The sequence below is a fragment of the Oncorhynchus gorbuscha genome, linkage group LG06 (assembly GCF_021184085.1).
Source record: "Oncorhynchus gorbuscha isolate QuinsamMale2020 ecotype Even-year linkage group LG06, OgorEven_v1.0, whole genome shotgun sequence".
NCBI lineage: Eukaryota > Metazoa > Chordata > Actinopteri > Salmoniformes > Salmonidae > Oncorhynchus > Oncorhynchus gorbuscha.
The window spans coordinates 36,128,583-36,148,801 of NC_060178.1; the positions used below are offsets into that span (position 1 = coordinate 36,128,583).

Genomic DNA, 20,219 nt, shown 5'->3' on the forward strand with positions numbered 1-20,219 from the left:
ATCAGAGGCACAAAGAAATAGACTACTTTTAGCAATGCAGTTTGTTTGGAGTTAGCATTATGATCTAAAAGTAAATCATTTTGCCATATGAGAGCGGGATATATTGCATCCAGATGTGATACAGGGGGACGTACCCTAAGCCTAGGTAGGCAAAAGGTTGCGAGACTGCAAAACCCAGCTGTGATATGCAGAGTGACAAAAAATTAGCGTAAAATGTGTGCGGAGCCCTGAGACCACAATGAAGTGCTGATTTGTCTTCTGGCAGGGAGGGATGGAGGGAAAGAGAGTAACTTGGCTGAGCTTGGCGTGTGTGCATGCATGTGTGTGAATGCACAGAAGAGAGAGAGCGAGAGAGTGAGACCACCCCTTTGGCCCTTAACGGACCTCAACCCATATGCTTCACTTCATAGAGATAAACATTCACATGTGCTGGAAAAAAAACTACTGACTGTAGTACAACTGTGAGCAGAGCTGAGTATCCCAGGCCAGCCAGGCAGCCCTAACACAAGGTCTGGTCTAGATAACCTACCTCATTATATTTATCATGATGTTTTTCTTATTCCCACGGCCTCCTATCTAACATGGGGAGGGCAGTTGACCGTGCTGCCTGGCAGGCCCAATTAAAACATTAACTCATAACACTTAGGATCGTTCCCAGTTTGTTGCATTACCCATAATTTTGAAGTTTTCCAAAGAGGGGGAAGAGGAAAACAAAACACATTATTTCAGATCATGGTGTTTGCTTGTTTGTTTGAAAATTGGGTATTTGGAACTCCAGACAGAGAGGTTCTCCATTTCCCTCCAGCACACACACAAACACACGTCACACACACACACGGCCCAGCCAGCACCATGTGCAACATCTGCCTGACCCCTGGCCGCTCCTTTCTACGTTCCTGGCATTGTCACCACAGATGATGAATGCCAAGACCAGGGAGACAGATACTGTCGAAGAATTCACCGCAACGTAGCTATTTATTTTGAGTGATAACGTTTACTACGACTACGGCAGGAAGGAAAGGAAAACTTTAGTGGAGAAAGACGGAGTGCCGCGCCTCCGCCTGACTGCCTCACCTCAGCAATCAAAAGTGATATAGAGCCGTGGACGAGTGCTGAAACAAGGAGAGGAGGAGATGTCGGAGGAAAGGGTTGGGGTTTACTTTGGGAAACCTTGCCAAGCTCAGCAGAGTTCATCAATTTAATTGCGGCAATACGTCTGTAATTAGTCTGAAAGAATTAGAGGTGGAAGCCTGAAAAACCAAATTAGCTCCAGGCCGTTCTAGGGTGATTTGAAATGGTAATATGAAAGAAGAGACTCAGAGAGACACTGGGACTCAACAAACCTGCTCTCTCTATCTAAACCAACCCGAGATCCATACTCCGTTAGCTGAGCGAGAGAAAAAGAGAAAAAGCTTGTTTAGAAGAACGTGTTAAAAAAATACATTGTACAGTGCATTCGGAAAGTATTCAGACCCATTTTGCCACATTTTGTTACGTTACAGCCTTATTCTAAAATGGATTAAATAAAACATTTTCTTCAGCAATCTACACACAATAACCAATAATGACAATGCAAAAACGGGTTTCTAGAAATGTTTGCACATTTATTAAAAATAAAAAAGACATACTTCATTTATTTATATAAGTATTCAGGCCCTTTGCTATGAGACTCGAAATTGAGCTCAGGTGCTTCCTGTTTCCATTGATCATCCTTGAGATGTTTCGACAACTTGATTTGAATCCACCTGTGGTAAAGTCAATTTATTGGATATGATTTGGAAAGGCACACACCTGTCTATATAAGGTCTCACAGTTGACAGTGCATGTCAGAGTAAAAACCAAGCCATGAGGTCAAAGGAATTGTCCGTAGAACTCCGAGACAGGATTGTGTCGAGGCACAGATCTGGGGAAGGGTACCAAAAAATGTCTGCAGCATTGAAGGTCCCCAAGAACACAGTGGCCTCCATCATTCTTCAACAACTACCTCTTTCCCTACTGTATTTATTTTATTTATTCATTTTGCTCCTTTGCACCCCATTATTTGTATTTCTACTTTGCACATTCTTCCACTACAAATCTACCATTCCAGTGTTTTACTTGCTATATTGTATTTACTTCGCCACCATGGCCTTTTTTTGCTTTTACCTCCCTTATCTCACCTCATTTGCTCACATCGTATATAGGCTTGTTTCTACTGTATTATTGACTGTATGTTTGTTTTACTCCATGTGTAACTCTGTGTCGTTGTATGTGTCGAACTGCTTTGCTTTATCTTGGCCAGGTCGCAACTGTAAATGAGAACTTGTTCTCAACTTGCCTACCTCGTTAAATAAAGGTGAAATAAACAAAATATATATGTGGTCCTTCAGTAGCTCAGTTGGTAGAGCATGGCGCTTGTAACGCCAGGGTAGTGGGTTCGATCCCCGGGACCACCCATACGTAGAATGTATGCACACATGACTGTAAGTCGCTTTGGATAAAAGCGTCTGCTAAATGGCATATATTATTATTATTATTATTATTATTATTATTATTATTATATTATTATTATTATTATTATTATTATTATTATTATTATTATTATTATTATATAAAAAGGGAAGAAGTTTGGGACCACCAAGACTGTTCCTAGAGTTGGTCGCAAGGCCAACTGAGCAATCGGGGAGAAGGGTGACAAAGAACTAGATGATCACTATGACAGAGCTCTAGAGTTCCTCTGTGGAGATGGAAGAACCTTCCAGAAGGACAACCATCTCTGCAGCACTCCACCAATCAGGCCTTTGTAGTAGAGTGGACAGACGGAAGCCATTCCTCAGTAAAAGGCAGATGACAGCCCGCTTGGAGTTAAAAAGGCACCTAAAGACTCTCAGACCATGAGAAACAAGATTCTCTGGTCTGCTGAAACCAAGACTGAACTATTTGGCCTGAATGCCAAGCGTCACGTCTGGAGGAAACCTGGCACCATCCCTACGGGGAAGCATGGCGGTGGCAGCATCATGCTGTGAGGATGTTTTTCAGCGGCAGGGACTGGGAGGCTAGTCAGGACCGAGGCAAAGATGAACGGAGCAAAGTACAGAGAGATCCTTGATAGAAAAAAACTCCAGAGCGCCCAGGACCCCAGACTGGGGTGAAGGTTCACTTTCCAACAGGACAACGACCCTTAGCACACAACCAAGACAATGCAGGAGTGATTTTGGGACAAGTCTCTGAATGTCTATGAGTGGCCCAGCCAGAGCCCAGACTTGAACCCGATCAAACATCTCTTGTATTGACCTGAAAATAGCTGTGCAGCAACACTCCCCATCCAACCTGACAGAGCTTGAGAGGATCTGCAGAGAAGAATGGGAGAAACTCCCCAAATACAGGTGCGCCAAGCTTGTAGCGACATACCCAAGAAGACTCTATTCTGTAATCACTGCCAAAGGTGCTTCAACAAAGTACTGAGTAAATTGTCTGAATACTTATGCAAATGTGATATTTCAGTTTTTTATATATATATAAATTAGCAAACATTTCTAAAAACCCTGTTTTTGCTTTGTCATTATGGGATATTGTGTGTAAATTGATGAAGAAAAAAAAATAATTTAATACATTTTAGAATAAGGCTGTAACGTAACAAAATGTGGAAAAAATGTCAAGGGGTCTGAATACTTTCCGAATGCACCGTAAGGGCAAGGCGTGCTGCTCTGTTTTCAACCAGCTGCAGATTTGCTAGGTCTTTCTTTGCTTAATTTGACCATATTACCGGACAGTAATCAAGGACATACCTCTCCCCATCTTCACAACAACATAGTCAATATGAGTTCACCATGATAATTGACCATCCAATGTTATACCTAGGAGTTTAGTACCTCTAACTTTCTCACTCATCATTATTTAAGATTCATTAAGGATTATCTGCAATCATAAGCAATGTTTTTTATCAAAGACTTGCAAGTTGGGGAAAAAATAAGAAATGAGCATCTACTTTTACAAGAACAAATAAAGTGTGAAGCCAGGACTTGCAAAAGAACTGCTTGAAAGCTATACCATTTCCAAGTTAAGGTATTGTTAATCGTTTGGCTCCCAGAGTATTAACAATACTACAAAGTAGTGTTGCATGCAAAGACATCAAAGTAGTGTTGCATGGATTCACTCTTAGATAAAAAGGGATCCAAAAGGGTTATTCGGCTGTCCCCATAGGATAATCCTTTTTGGTTGCAGGTAAAACCATTTTTTGGCTCAATGTAGCATCCTCTGTAGAACGGGTTCTACGTGGAACCAAAAAAAGGTTTAACCTGGTAGCAAAAAAGGGTTCTATCTGCAACCAAAAAGGATTATTCAAAGGGTTCCCCTATGCAGACGGACAGAATCCTTTAAGGTTCTAGATAGCACCTTTTTTTCTAAGAGTGTAGACGTCAAAGTAGTTGTACATCCATAGACATCAATAACTGTCACAAAGGAATGATTAACGCAATGAAACAATTGGGAGAAAAATAGTCATACAATACACAGTACAGTCATTTTTGTCGGTTTTATAGTCCCTACTCTCATGACACGTACACTACTCATTGCCTTGAGCGTATCAGCCATTTCTCCCTGAGAAGAGAAGAGGGGGACCTGTCTGGAAACAGGACTGAACGTGCAAGAGAGAGAAGGCCCAAGCCCTGAACACATACATATATGTTGTTTATCCATCCTCTTCTCACAAACAGAACCAGACAGACAGACAACCTAGATTAGTCCTGGGCTCATTTCACTGTATGACCTCATACCGAACGCAACCAAGCAGGGGAGCTGAATGTCTGTTTGGCCTCTTTCTGTCTGTCTGTCTGGAATCAGCTCAGGTTTGCACTCAATAGCCATGGAACTTTGCAAAGCCAAGAGTTTACCTCATTCTACCTAACTGGGCATGGAACTAATAGAGCTAATCTCCAATGAGGTGTTCTTGGGCAGTCAAAGAAGAGGGGGTGCTTGGGTGGAACCAGGGATGGACCTCTAGTTTGGCAAATTTTCTTAAAGCCTGCTCTGAAAAATACTAACCTGGGGCTAGCGGACTAGCCTAACTTCTTTCCATGGGTGTAAGACAATGAGAAGGGTGTCTGCTGCTCCCCACTTCATGTCTGTTGAAAAGCAACATCAGCTTTGACATCAGCCAGCCTCAACTACTCAGCAGATTGCACTGAACATGCAATGGGATACAATGAAATATTACGCCTGACTTTTCAAAAGAGATAGCTGCTGCCATAATTTGTCGGCATTAGTCTAAAATGTTCCAAAGTCTACAGTTCCTAACAGCCATAGAGAGCGAAGCCTCCTCACTGTAAGATTGGTCCCTTCCTTCCCTCCCCAAGTATAAAACCCAACAATAACATGTGCCTGCTGCCCAGTACCCTTTACGGTCCGTGGCTTTTTAAAAGCATATGCCTGTGGTTGGTTTCCTGGCCTCTCTGCCTGTGTGTGTGTGTGAGAACGTCTACATATTATTGCCATATGTGCTGGTCGCGTGAGGGGAGAGAAGAGACGCCGTGCCAAATTATATCAATTATCAGAGTGTTGCAATCCTCCAACTCTCTCGCTAAGCAACACGAAGCAACACCCAGAGTACAACCAGAGAAAACACCATGTCTGTCTGGAGAAGACGAGGTGTTCCAAACAGTGGGAGACAGGGAGGGAGGCCTCAGGGACAGAGAGAAGATGTGAGATAATAGAAGCGTGCTCTAATGCAGTGATGTTATGAATGTGATAAATGCTTTTTTGTGGGTGATTTGATCTGCTCTCTCTATATAGGCTCCAGAGAGCTAATCAAGTTGCTGGCGTGTGTGTGTGTGTGTGTGTGTGTGTGTGTGTGTGTGTGTGTGTGTGTGTGTGTGTGTGTGTGTGTGTGTGTGTGTGTGTGTGTGTGTGTGTGTGTGTGTGTGTGTGTGTGTGTGTGTGTGTGTGTGTGTGTGTGTGTGTGTGTGTGTGTGTGTGTGTGTGTGTGTGTGTGTGTGTGTGTGTGTGTGTGTGTGTGAGTGAGTGAGTGAGTGAGTGAGTGAGTGAGTGAGTGAGTGAGAACTGGCAGGGAGAGGTGTTGTGTAGAAAACAGCACCATCTGTCTCTGCACCACGGCAGAACGTTCCTGTAGATCTGTCTCTGAAGAAAAAACAATATTGGGCTGGCCATGGTTCCATTTAACGAGCGAGCACAGAGAACAAAAGAGGGAGCGGGAGAGAGAGAAAAGTAGAGAAAGACACCAAAAGGAGAGAGAGAGAGAGAAAGAAAAGAGAGAAAGAAAGAATCACACCAAATCCAAATAATGCAATAAAAGAAGAAATGTGAGAAAAGGATAAAGACTTGGCAAACACAGAAAGAGCAACAAATTCCAACAGCTAAACTTTACAGTGTTGGTCCATCAAAAGGCGAGAGAGAACAGAGATGTGTTTCAGATCAAACTAGTCAAACAAGGCACGATAACCCTTTAAAACATAGGGGCTGTGTCCCAAATGGCACTCTATCCTCTATGGGCCCTGGTCAAAAGTAGTGCACAACATAGGGAATAGGCTACCATTTGAGACGCAGCCATAGAGCCAACTTTAATTAAAGACACCTCTCTGGAGATGTGCCCTCCTACGGATCCTGATTGTCTCCCGGTGAAATTACATTGGCTTGATTTGCTGTGTCCATCCCTCATCTCATGTCCGACTTCATGTTTTTTCATTACTCAGTACTTCTGATTGACAGGGAGTGCTGCGTAGCATGTTTTACAATAGAATGTCTGGATTTAAAGGCCAAGGAATTGAAAACGCTGCAGGCAGGAGGGTCCAGCGGGCCAACAGCAACAGTGTGCTCACTAGGCAGAGCAGAGCAGGGCTGAACTGTAGCGGTTCCAGGGCCCATATGTGTCCATCTGTGGACCCTAGAACCAGGGACCAGGAAACAAGGCCTTGCAGCGCTGATTCAGGGCAGATTCAGAGTTGATTCAGGGCCCCATTAGCCCCAGGTTATAGTCAATCTAATGGGGGAAAAGTGTAGAGGAGGTCTGGTTGTGTGGCTAGACCCTCAGGGTCTGAGGTGGTAAGATCTAAAAAACACAACACCAGCTCCTTTCCAACTCTATACAAGAGGGTTCACTCAAATGTGGCCGGTGGTGCGCAAGCTGAACTTGGCACTGTGTCTCACTAGCTCAGGCTTCACATACAGTACACATACAGTCCTCCAGACTGTAGAGAATACCGCCAGTGAGAGTATAAGTGTGGTTCTGATCTGGTTACTATAGGTTGAGGAAGGTGCCGTGACATGCAGATATTCCATTTATACTGCAGTCTTCTTCTTCAGCAGGTCAGGCTGTTTGACTCCGACACGTGTACTGCAGTTGGGGCCAGGGGTGCAGAGTGAAACACTGACTGAGTGTGAGAGGATTGGGGATTCGTCCATTCTCTCGGCAGCTCGTCCCGTTTCTTCGTCCAGACCGGTCAGTGTTTGTGTTCCATCATGGCGGCATGTTAACGAGGCATCCCCGTGGTGCCAACCTGAACCTGAGGAGCTGGCCTGACAGATGGGATGTAACAGGCAGCTCATTCTGCTCACAGCCAGAGGACCCAGGGATGCCACTCAAACACACAACTCAACGCTGACCTTACTTTGCCATAGCTAAGGACCAGAGTGGCTCATCACAGACAGACAGATAGTCTGGTACATTCACCTCACCGTGAATGTGCCGGAATAGGACTTAGATATGACTCATAGGTTTCACGTGTCTACAGTATATGCATAACTTGCCAGGCCATAAAGAGAATGTCATCTACAGTGAGGGGGAAAGTATTTGATCCCCTGCTGATTTTGTACATTTGCCCACTGACAAAGAAATGACCAGTCTATCATTTGAATGGTAGGTTTATTTGAACAGTGAGAGACAGAATAACAACAAAAATCCAGAAAAACGCATGTCAAAAATGTTATAAATTGATTTGCAATTTAATGAGGGAAGTATTTGACCCCCTAATGAGGGAAGTATTTAACCCCCTCTCAATCAGAAAGATTTTTGGCTCCTATGTGTCTTTTATACAGGTAACGAGCTGAGATTAGGAGCACACTCTTAAAGGGAGTGCTCCTAATCTCAGTAAACTATGAAATAGCACACATGGAATCATGTAGTAATCAAAAAAGGGTTTAACAAATAAAAATATATTTTATGTTTCAGATTCTTCAAATAGCCACCCTTTGCCCACTAAGCCCAAACCAGATGGGATGGCGTATTACTGCAGAATGCTGTGGTAGCCATGCTGGTTAAGTGTGCCTTGAATTGTAAATAAATCACAGACAGTGTCACCAGCAAAGCACCCCCACACCATAACACCACCACCTCCATGCTTCACGGTGGGAAATACACATGCCGAGATCATCCGTACACGCACATCGAGTCTCACACGGCGTTTGGAACCAAAAATCTCCAATTTGGACTCCAGACGAAAGGACAAATTTCCACCGGTCTCATGTCCATTGCTCATGTTTCTTGGCCCAAGCAGGTATCTTATTCTTATTGGTGTCCTTTAGTAGTGGTTTCTTTGTAGCAATTTGACCATGAAGGCCTGATTCACACAGTCTCCTCTGAACAGTTGATGTTGAGACGTGTCTGTTACTTGAACTTTGTGAAGCATTTATTTGGGTTGCAATTTCTGAGGCTGGTAACTCTAATGAACTTATCCTCTGCAGCAGAGGTAACTCTTGGTCTACCATTCCTGTGGCGATCCTCAGCCAGTTTCAGCGTTTGATGGTTTTTGCGACTGCACTTGAAGAAACTTTAAGTTCTTGAAATTCTCCGTATTGACTGACCTTCATGTCTTGAAGCAATGATGGACTGTCGTTTCTCTTTACTTTTTTGAGCTATTCTTGCCGTAATATGAACTTGGTATTTTATCAAATAGGGCTATCGTCTGTATATCCCCCTACCTTGTCACAACACAACTAATTGGCTCAAACACATTAAGAAGGAAAGAAATTCCACAAAATAACTTAAAATAAAGCACACCTGTTAATTGAAATGCAATCCATGTTATCTCATGAAGCTGGTTGAGAGAATGCCAAGCGTGTGCAAAGCTGTCAGTAAGGCAAAGGGTGGCTATTTAAGAATCTCAAATATAACATATATTTTGATTTGTTTAACACTGTTTTGGTTACTACATGATTCCATATGTGTTATTTCAGAGTTTTGTTGTCTTCACTATTATTCTATAATGTAATAAATTGTAAAAAATAAAAAACAAACCTTGAATGAGGTGTTCTAAAACGTTTGACTGGTAGTGCACACACACACACACACACACACACACACACACACACACACACACACACACACACACACACACACACACACACACACACACACACACACACACACACACACACACACACACACACACACACACACACACACACACACACACACACACACACACACACACACTGTACTAAACATTATGAACACCTGCTCTTTCAATGACAGACTGACCAGGTGAAAGTTATGATCCCTTACTGATGTGACTTGTTAAATCCACTTCAATCAGTGTAGATGAAGGGGAGGAGACAGGTTAAAGAATGATTTCGTAAGCCTTGAGATAATTGAGACATGGATTGTGTATGTGTGCCATTCAGAGGGTGAAAATATTTAAGTGCATTTGAACGGGGTATGGTAGTAGGTGCCAAGCACACCGGTTTGTGTCTGGAACTGCAATACTGCTGGGTTTTTCACGCTCAACAGCTCCCTGTGTGTATCAAGAATGGTCCACCGCCCAAATTACATCCAGCAACCTTGACACAACTGTGGGAAGCATTGGAGTCAACATGGGCCAGTATCCCTGTGGAACCTTTGACACTTTATAGAGTCCATGCCCTGACAAATTGAGTCTGTTCTGAGGGCAACAGTGGCAGGGGGGTACCACTGAATTAGGAAGGTGTTCTTAACTTTTTGTAAACTCAGTGTATATACAGTGGGGAGAACAAGTATTTGATGCACTGCCGATTTGGCAGGTTTTCAAACTTACAAAACATGTAGAGGTCTGTATTTTTTATCATAGCTTCAACTGCAAGAGACGGAATCTAAAACACAAATCCAGAAAATCACATTGTAAGATTTTAAAGTCATTAATTAGCATTTTATTGCATGACATAAGTATTTGATCACCTACCAACCAGTAAGAATTCCGGCTCTCACGGCCCTGCTGTTCTCCACTCATTACCTATATTAACTGCACCTGTTTGAACTCATTACCTGTATAAAAGACACCTGTCCACACACTCAATCAAACAGACTCCAACGTCTCCACAATGGCCAAGACCAGAGAGCTGTGTAAGGACATCAGGGATAAAATTGTAGACCTGCACAAGGCTGGGATGGACTACAGGACAATAGGAAGCAGCTTGGTGAGAAGGCAACAACTGTTGCCGCAATTATTAGAAAATGGATGAAGTTCAAGATGACGGTCAATCACCCTCGGTCTGGGGCTCCATGCAAAATCTCACCTCGTGGGGCATCAATGATCATGAGGAAGGTGAGGGATCAGCCCAGAACTACACGGCAGGACCTGGTCAATGACCTGAAGAGAGCTGGGACCACAGTCTCAAAGAAAACCATTAGTAACACACTACGCCGTCATGGATTAAAATACTGCAGTGCACGCAAGGTCCCCCTGCTCAAGCCAGCGCATGTCCAGGCCCGTCTGAAGTTTGCCAGTGACCATCTGGATGATCCAGAGGAGGAATGGGAGAAGGTCATGTGGTCTGATGAGACAAAAATATAGCTTTTTGGTCTAAACTCCACTCGCCGTGTTTGGAGGAAGAAGAAGGATGAGTACAACCCCAAGAACCCCATCCCAACCGTGAAGCATGGAGGTGGAAACATCCTTCTTTGTGCATGCTTTTCTGCAAATGGGACAGGACGACTGCACCGTATTGAGGGGAGGATGGATGGGGCCATGTATCGCGAGATCTTGGCCAACAATCTCCTTCCCTCAGTAAGAGCATTGAAGATGGGTCGTGGCTGGGTCTTCCAGCATGACAACAACCCGAAACACACAGCCAGGGCAACTAAGGAGTGGCTCGTAAGAAGCATCTCAAGGTCCTGGAGTGGCCTAGCCAGTCTCCAGACCTGAACCCAATAGAACATCTTTGGAGGGAGCTGAAAGTCCGTATTGCCCAGCGACAGCCCCGAAACCTGAAGGATCTGGAGAAGGTCTGTATGGAGGAGTGGGCCAAAATCCCTGCTGCAGTGTGTGCAAACCTGGTCAAGAACTACAGGAAACATATGATCTCTGTAATTGCTAACAAAGGTTTCTGTACCAAATATTAAGTTCTGCTTTCATATTGTATCAAATACTTATGTCATGCAATAAAATGTAAATGAATGACTTAAAAATCATACAATGTGATTTTCTGGATTTTTGTTTTAGATTCCGTCTCTCACAGTTGAAGTGTACCTATGATAAAAATTAGAGACCTCTACATGCGTTGTAAGTAGGAAACCCTGCAAAATCAGCAGTGTATCAAATACTTGTTCTCCCCACTGTATATGATACTCTAAATCTTATGAGTGTACATTAAAATATCCCTGAACAGTAAAACTGTCACCAGGGAGGAGTCCTATCCCTCCCCTTGACAGTGGGAAAGCAGGCACAGGGCCCCATGTCAGATCCAACGTCTAACAACATTAGTTACACTACAGAATAAGGTTGTCTAGCCTAGTACTGTACTGTAGGCTGTGGGCTGGGCTTCATGGCTGTTGTCAGCTGTTATATGTCTGATGAGGAGACATTCACTACACTGTTGACCTGCTAATGGGTCCCTCTGAGACGACATTCCCAATGGCACCCTATCCCTATATAGTGCACGACTTTTGACCAGAGCCCGCACTATATAGGAGTAGGGTGCCATTTGGGATGCACACAAGAGAAGACTGGCTCTAACCGCAGGTAGAATTCAAGTTTATAGCTCTGAAAACATAAGCAGCCTGGATGCCAATTCATCTGAATGAACTACATCCCCGTTTTCAATCTTACATGGAAGTATTTCCACTTAGTACAGGAAATAACTGGAATTTAGTTCTCATGTTGTCACACTGTTTGATGTATTCACTAGGGATGTCACAGTGAAACCTGAGTCTGTGGTTAAGACAGAGACAGACTGAGGCTGGGGTTTGCGTTTTAGACTTGGGTTCAAGTACTATTTGAAATATTTCAAATTCTTTAAGTGCTTGAATTAGCCTGCCTTGAGAGCCAGATGTGCGGGGTTTGAAATGTGCAACTTTTCTACTGGTTCCATTGCGCCAGGTAACTCAAACAATCCCAAGCGGATGTTTTTGGAATGATGTCAAATAGTATTTGAACCCAGGTCTGGTCTGTAATATGGCTATAATGGTTTATCTGCTCAAGGCAATATGCTGGGAAACAGAAGGTGGATGGATGTTAGCACATCAACTAGCTAACTTCACATAATCACAGTAATCCTACTCAACACAGAGGTGATGACAGAGTCCTAAAGTCTTCTTTTTGCAAGGTCGTCCCACCGCCGATGGTCGGATTTCAGTCTCTGAGAAATGTGGACGTGTGTGTGTGTGTGCGTACATACATGCGTGTGTATGAGTGTCTGTGTTAAACATTGTATGGACTCTGGTTTTCATGGTGGATGTTTTGCATGCAATGAGAACACATCACCGCCACATATGGAAATAATATGAATTAGTGCCTGATGTCGCATTCTTGTGGAACGCTATGGTGTTAATTAACAATGATTATTTCAGAAGAACCACAAGCTACATGAACGTTGTCACAGCATATATGGCACGGGAGGAGTGGAAGAGGGTACAGATCCAGTCAGGCTTACAGTGTAGAGCAGCATGGTTGAGTTAAGCCATGCACTCATTTTTCTGGGATTGTCTCATGTGATACAGTGTCTTACGCTCATTTTCTCATTAAGTCTCACAGTGAGAGAGAGAGAGAGAGAGAGAGAGAGAGAGAGAGAGAGAGAGAGAGAGAGAGAGAGAGAGAGAGAGAGAGAGAGAAGCCCTCTGGTCTCCTCTGGTATCATTACTAAATATGGCTAGCTGTCCAGGGGGCCTGCTGGGGCCTGCTGCCTCCCAATATTCCTTCAAGAAACCTCCTCCCCATCGGTGTGTGTGTGTGTGTGTGTGTGTGTGTGTGTGTGTGTGTGTGTGTGTGTGTGTGTGTGTGTGTGTGTGTGTGTGTGTGTGTGTGTGTGTGTGTGTGTGTGTGTGTGTGTGTGTGTGTGTGTGTGTGTGTGTGTGTGTGTGTGTGTGTGTGTGTGTGTGTGTGTGTGTGTGTGACGCCCTGGATGATTTGTACCGCTGCCCAGCCATCAACAAGATTGTTTGGATGGAGTTAAGGAGGGAGGGAGGGAGAGGAGGGAGAGAAAGAAGGGGAGGAGGGAGGGAGGGGGAACAGCCCTCCACTGTTTAAAAGCCAGATTGAAAAACAATGTTGTTAGGGACTCCAGTGCCAACAGAGCTGATGTCACCGACTCACTTTATCTTCTAGTATAAATATGCTTCATCCCCGACTGTGTCAGAGGGTTTCCGGCCAGCACACAACTCTCTATGGGACACTGGATGAGCGTAGCATAATGTAGCCTGGTGTGACAATGACCGTAGGAATTGGCAAGACAGCACTTAAACAGATCTGGGACCAGGCTAAGCATACAGTCCATGCCAACCTATAGTCTTATCATTTGGCATGTAAACAAGAGTTCACTAATCACTTGAGGGTTGATAGCAAAAAAAGTCCCAAAGCAGTGGTGTGTTAGCCATTAAAGTGGTGTATGTCTGTCACTGATTATTAGGGTTTACAACAAGAGGAAGTGGAAATGGTGTGTGTCTGCACAGTGTAAGGAAGAGCCTGTATCCATGGATAAACCACTGCTGCACATTACACATTAACTACTGCCACACAGACATTAACGTCTCACCACAGGGCATGTGGGAGAGTGTGTGTTCGAGTCTGTCTGTTTGCCTGCATGTGTGGTTGGTTGTTGTTGTCCACAGACTGGGGTTGTTGTTGTCCACAGACTGTGTGTAACACATGATAAATCTGTAACCCAACAGCTGAGAGCTCTTCTCGTCTAGACCATAACTTAGCACAGGTTTCCTCTGCAAAATAATTGCTTCCTTAACGTCTCACGTAGAAAAGTGGACGACGCCTGAATGTTATTAAAGAATGGTATGAGGAAATAAATACATGGAAGTAAGTGGACTAAGAGAGAGAGAGAGATTGGAAATGGACCTAATAGAGTGGGACACACACACACACAGAGAGAGTGACAGAGAGAAATAGAATGGCAGAGGGTGAGAGAGAGCGAGAGAGAGATTGGTAGGGGAACTTAGTTCAATCTTGACTTACATGGAAGATGTGTTTGATGCCCAGGGCTAGTTTCTCTGTCCTGATGTCCCAGACCACAGGCTGGGGGGAGTTTAGCACAAACACCAGGGGCTTCTGGTGCACCAGCAGGGACTGGATGGGTTTCAGGTGCAGCTCCACCTGGGAACAGGACGACAGCAGGAAAAGGTTCGAGGACATTAGATAACACTTTATATGAAGGGTACTTACAGTACATAAGGACTCCATGACATGCAACCCCCGTGATTGATGAAATGGGGGTAAAAGTAGTATTGTTAAAGGACAGAAATCCCAGAAGAACCTGTATTATTAATTGGGTCCTTGGCGTAGGAGAAAGCAGGACATGCAGTGCATTCGGGCAGTATTCTAACCCCTTCCCTATCTCAACATTTTGTTACGTTACAGCCTTATTCTAAAATTGATTACATTTATTTTTTTTACTCATCAAGCTACACACAATACCCCATAATGACAAAGCGCATACGGGTTTTGAGAAAAAACAGAAATACCTTATTTACATAATTATTCAGACCCTTTGCTATGAGACTCGAAACTGAGCTCAGGTGCATCCTGTTTCCATTGATCATCCTTGAGATGTTTCGACAACTTGATTTGAGTCCACCTGTGGTCAATTCAACTGATTGGACATGATCTGGAAATGCACACACCTGTCTATATAAGGTCCCACAGCAGACAGTGCATGTCAGAGTACAAAACAAGCCATGAGGTCGGAGGAATTGTCGTTAGAACTCCGAGACAGGATTGTGTCAAGGCACAGCTCTGGGAAAAGGTACCAAAAAATGTCTGCAACATTGAAGGTCCCCAAGAACACAGTGGCCTCCATCATTCTTAAATGGAAGAAGTTTGGAACCACCAAGACTCTTCCTAGAGCTGGCCGCTTGGCCAAACTGAGCAATCGGGGGAGAAGGGCCTTGGTCAGGGAGATGACCAAGAAACTGATGGTCACTCTGACAGATCTTCAGAGTTCCTCTGTGGAGATGGGAGAACCTTACAGAAGGACAAGGACAACCATCTCTGCAGCATTCCACCAATCAGGCCTTTGTGGTAGAGTGGCCAGACGGAATACACTTCTTAGTAAAAGGCACATAACAGCCTGCTTGGAGTTTTCCAAAAGGCACCTAAAGGAATCTCAGACCATGAGAAACAAGATTCTCTGGTCTGATCAAACTACGCCTGAATGCCAAGCATCACATCTGGAGGAAACCTGGCACCATCCCTACGGTGAAGCATGGTGGTGGAAGCATCGTGCTGTGGGATGTTTTTCAGCGGCAGGGACTGGGAGACTAGTCAGGATTGAGGCAAAGATGAAAGGAGCAAAGTACAGAGAGATCATTGATGAAAACCTGCTCCAGAGCACTCAGGACCTCTGACTGGGGCGAAGATTCACCTTCCAACAGGACAATGACCCTTAGTACACAGCCAAGACAATGCAGGAGTGCCTTTCGGACAAGTCTGGAACCTGATCGAACATAAATTGCTCTGCAGCGATGCTCCCCATCCAACTTGACAGAGATTGTAGCATCATACCCAAGAAGACTCAAGGCTGTAATCGCTGCCAAAGATGCTTCAACAAAGTACTGAGTAAAGGGTCTGAATATTTACGTAAATGTGCCATTTTTCGCATATACATTTGCAAAGAATTCTAAAAACCTGTTTTTGCATTGTTATCGTGGGGTATTGTGTGTAGATTGATGAAAAATTAAAATCAATTTTAGAATAAGGCTGTAATGTAACAAAATGTGGTCAAGGGTTCATAAGCAGTACAAAAGCATGTCATAAACGCTTATGTCAACAACTGCAACTTGATAAATGCAGGAATAGTGACATTACTGTGCCATTTACAATTTACATCAACTTGCGGTTGTTGTCATTAGCATTGCTATGATTGGAGCCATTTCCACCAGGTGTGGGAGTAACACAGCATAACACTGCGAAATGCACCGAAATTAGGAACCGGAACCTTTACAGAGCTAAGGGGAGGAACTCACAGTATAAAATGTAAGAGTCAGCGTAGGGTCAACTACAGTGCATTAAAACCACCAGCCCCTTTCATTTCACACAGCTGCTTCACTCGGCAAATAGCAGAGCTTTTTCTTTACTGCGGCTATTTTTGTGGTATCAATGTTATCAAAACATTGCAGACCACTTTGTTGACTGTTCCTGCTCAATTACAGAGCTATAATGTTACGGATTGTTGTCTTTTTATTTTTGATGTGTTTATATACACTAACTGTACTGATAATCTCAATGAGCCTGTATGACTGTGAGCTGTGAATCGCCGGGGAAGGCAGTAACTCAGCTCTAATACGTGGTCTCTCTCTGGACGCTGCTATCTGAACGCTCACACACTGGAGGCTTTGTTAGGAGCGCTGAGAAAAACAATTATTTTGTTTTTTACGAGCGACGGAGCAAGCCTCTGTTACCCACAACTCCACAGTGTGGAGGTATGAGCAAGCTATGCCTTCCCTTCTCCTTGACGTGTGCGTGTGTGAGCTACGACTTCAGCTATGCCTTCCCTTCTCCTTGACGGGCGTGTGCGTGCGTGAGCTACGGCTTCAGCTATGGCTTACAGATTGTCATTAAATTGTATTTTCGCCGTCTGTCAGTGACGAGGAGAGGAGAACTACAGTCAACTCCCACTGTTGGGACGTGTGTTGTTGCCCTGCACTGCTGGCCTAGGCCAGGTCCCCATGACCAAATCTAGCCTGGTGATTTAGAGGCCTGAAGGCCTCACTGAAACCAGACCCTGCGCTTTAGAAATGTTAAAATCCCCCCCCCCCCCATCAGCTGTTTGATAAATAGGCCACAACTTTATCACAATCAATGTTTTATGAGCTAAGCTCCACTATCAGATTGGAAGAGGTGTTCTGTTACCTGGGAGTTAACCTTTTACTGCAGTGGTATAAATCATGGTTACACAGAGTGTTCATTGGTAGTCTTAAATAAATCTACTTTGAAACAAAATTATACACCTCACACACATGGTTTTGGTCTTAAAAAAAAGAAGACACCTGTACTATGTCAGTTATACAATTGAAACGTGTTACATTTTGAGTTTGTATATCCCAATATTACATTTTATATACATCACAGAAGACTGAAATATAACAAAACCGTTTGCCATAGAAACACAGTGTTTTCAGCATTTAAAATAAATATATGTTTATTAACTATGGAATTATGAAAAATATGAATAACATTCCATCCATGAGGCCACTAGAGGGTGATTTGGTCATTTGACTGCAGAAAAGGTGTCTTGTTCGCAGACACTTCTGCGCAAATGTGGAAAGAGTTGACCCTTTGGTTCACCAAAGCGTCAAACTTGGCCTTCATTAGCCAATACAGAAAGACAGAGAGAAACTTCTGGCGCATAGGCATGGGCTTAATCTACCAACCAATCACTTAACCCTAACCCTTTTTCCCACACCTCACAGTCGTGTGAGTTGCAAAAATTAATTGATGACAAATACTTTACTCAGTAGGTCACTCCCACAGAATTATATGGTCACTGCCACTCAGGCAAACTTAAAATCGTTGATATCCCAGGCTTACAGGTACAGTTGAAGTCGGAAGTTTACATACACTTTGGCTGGAGTCAATAAAAGTCGTTTTTAGAAGCTTCTGATAGGCTAATTGACATCATTTGAGTCAATTGGAGGTGTACCTGTGGATGTATTTCAAGGCCTACCTTCAAACTCAGTGCCTCCTTACTTGGGAGACCTCCACAAGTCTGGTTCATCCTTGGGAGCAATTTCCAAACGCCTGAAGGTACCACGTTCATCTGTACAAACGGTACGCAAGTATAAACACCATGGGACCACGCAGCCGCCATAACGCTCAAGAAGGAGACACGTTGTCTCCTAGAGATAAACGTACTTTGGTGGGAAAAGTGCAAATCAATCCCAGAACAACAGCAAAGGACCTTGTGAAGATGCTGGAGGAAGCATTTGCAAAAGTATCTATATCCACAGTAAAACGAGTCCTATATCGACATAACCTGAAAGGCTGCTCAGCAAGGAAGAGGCCACTGCTCCAAAACTTCCATAAAAAAAGTCAGAACACGCTTTGCAACTGCACATGGGGACAAAGATCGTACTTTTTGGAGAAATGTCCCCTGGTCTGATGAAACAAAAATATAACTGTTTGGCCATAATGACCATTGTTATGTTTGGAGGAAAAGGGGGAAGCTTGTAAGCCGAAGAACACCATCCCAACTATGAAGCACAGGGGTGGCAGCATCATGCTGGGACGTTGCTTTGCTGCTGGAGGGACTGGTGCACAAAATAGATGGCATCATGAAAAAGGAAAATGATGTGGATATATTGAAGCAACATCTCAAGACATCAGTCAGGAAATTAAAGCTTGGTCGTAAATGGGTCTCCAAATGGACAATGACCACAAGCATACTTCCAAAGTTGTGGCAATTAAGGACAACAAAGTCAAGGTATTGTAGTGGCCATCACAAAGCCCTGACCTCAATCCCATAGAAAATGTGTGGGAAGAACTGAAAAAGCGTGTGCGAGCAAGGAGAACTACAAATCTGTCTCAGTTACACCAGCTCTGTCAGGAGGAATGGGCCAAAATTTACCCAACTTAATTGTGGGAAGCTTCTGGAAGGCTACCTGAAACGTTTGACCAAAGTTAAACAATTTAAAGGCAATGCTACCAAATACTAATAGAGTGTATGTAAACTTCTGACCCACTGGGAATGTGATGAAAGAAATAAAAGCTGAAATAAATCACTCTCTCTACTATTATTCTGACATGTCACATTCTTAAAAAAAAAAGTTGTGATCCTAACTGACCTAAAACAGGGAATTTGTACTAGGATTAAATGTCAGGAATTGTGAAAAGCTGAGTTTAAATGTACTTGGCTAAGGTGCATGTAAACGTCTGACTTCATCTGTATATGCGCTGTGCAAGGTTACCTGGGCGTCACGGGAGGTTGGTGTCACCTTCATTGGGAAGGATGGGCTCGTGGTAATGGCTGGAGCGGAATGGCTGGAGTGGAATGCTATCAAATAGATCAAACACATCGTTTCCATGCGTTTGATGCCATTCTTTTAACTCCGGTCCAGCCATTATTATGAGCCGTCCTCCCCTCGGCAGCCTCCACTGTTGGGGGTAAATACACTCTGAGAAGTTATCCCATACAGTACACATCTAGTTTTGAGGGATACTGATACAGGGGAAAGAGGGGGAACTATAGTTTAACTTGTCAGTTTATTAAACCTTCCTTCACTTCATCTCTCTCTATCCGTCTTCGTTCTGTCTAGCTTTAACTCTATTCCCAGGCTAATCATATTAAGCTCTTCCTGTGTGTGACTGGACAGAGCTTGTAAATCACCCACAAGGAGTTCTGTCACTGTCATATTATTAACATTTACTGGCCATAAATCAAATCCTAACTCAATCAGTCAAGGCAGGTTCAGGTGTCAAAAAGAGGGAAGACTCCTTGTTTTTTAAGTCGTAACTGGCGACAGCACATTTCAAATCACAGTACAGGGAGCGTCAATGAACACACGAATGCGCGTTGTGTCTGGGAGTTTCATGATATTACAGTTGTATACGAGAGCCAAGAAAATGTTCAGAGCATGTACGTACAAACAAGTTGTTTGTTCACGGCTCTGCATAGTTCAAACCTCAGATACTGATCTTCTGAAGAAAACCTTTTGCCATGTTTATATGGTCTGTTACATTTACGGATAGGCTCTTAAGATGTAATGGTTGATATATTCCAAGGTTAACCACAGTTAAACATAAACAATGATTAAATTCTTCAGACTCTCATGAGGCAGACAACGTCTTTAAAGTAGCCGGTAAATCGCTTAAGCAGAA

At 43.6% G+C, this 20,219-nt stretch overlaps 1 protein-coding gene across 1 annotated transcript in view; it reads right to left on the reverse strand.

Annotated features, from left to right (window-relative positions):
- LOC124037893 (transforming growth factor beta receptor type 3-like) overlaps positions 1 to 20,219 on the reverse strand; it is a 134,437-nt gene that overhangs the window by 48,449 nt on the left and 65,769 nt on the right. The window contains exon 4 of the mRNA XM_046353105.1: positions 14,364 to 14,501. Coding sequence (XP_046209061.1) covers positions 14,364 to 14,501 — 138 coding nt within the window. The remainder of the gene's footprint in view (positions 1 to 14,363; positions 14,502 to 20,219) is intronic.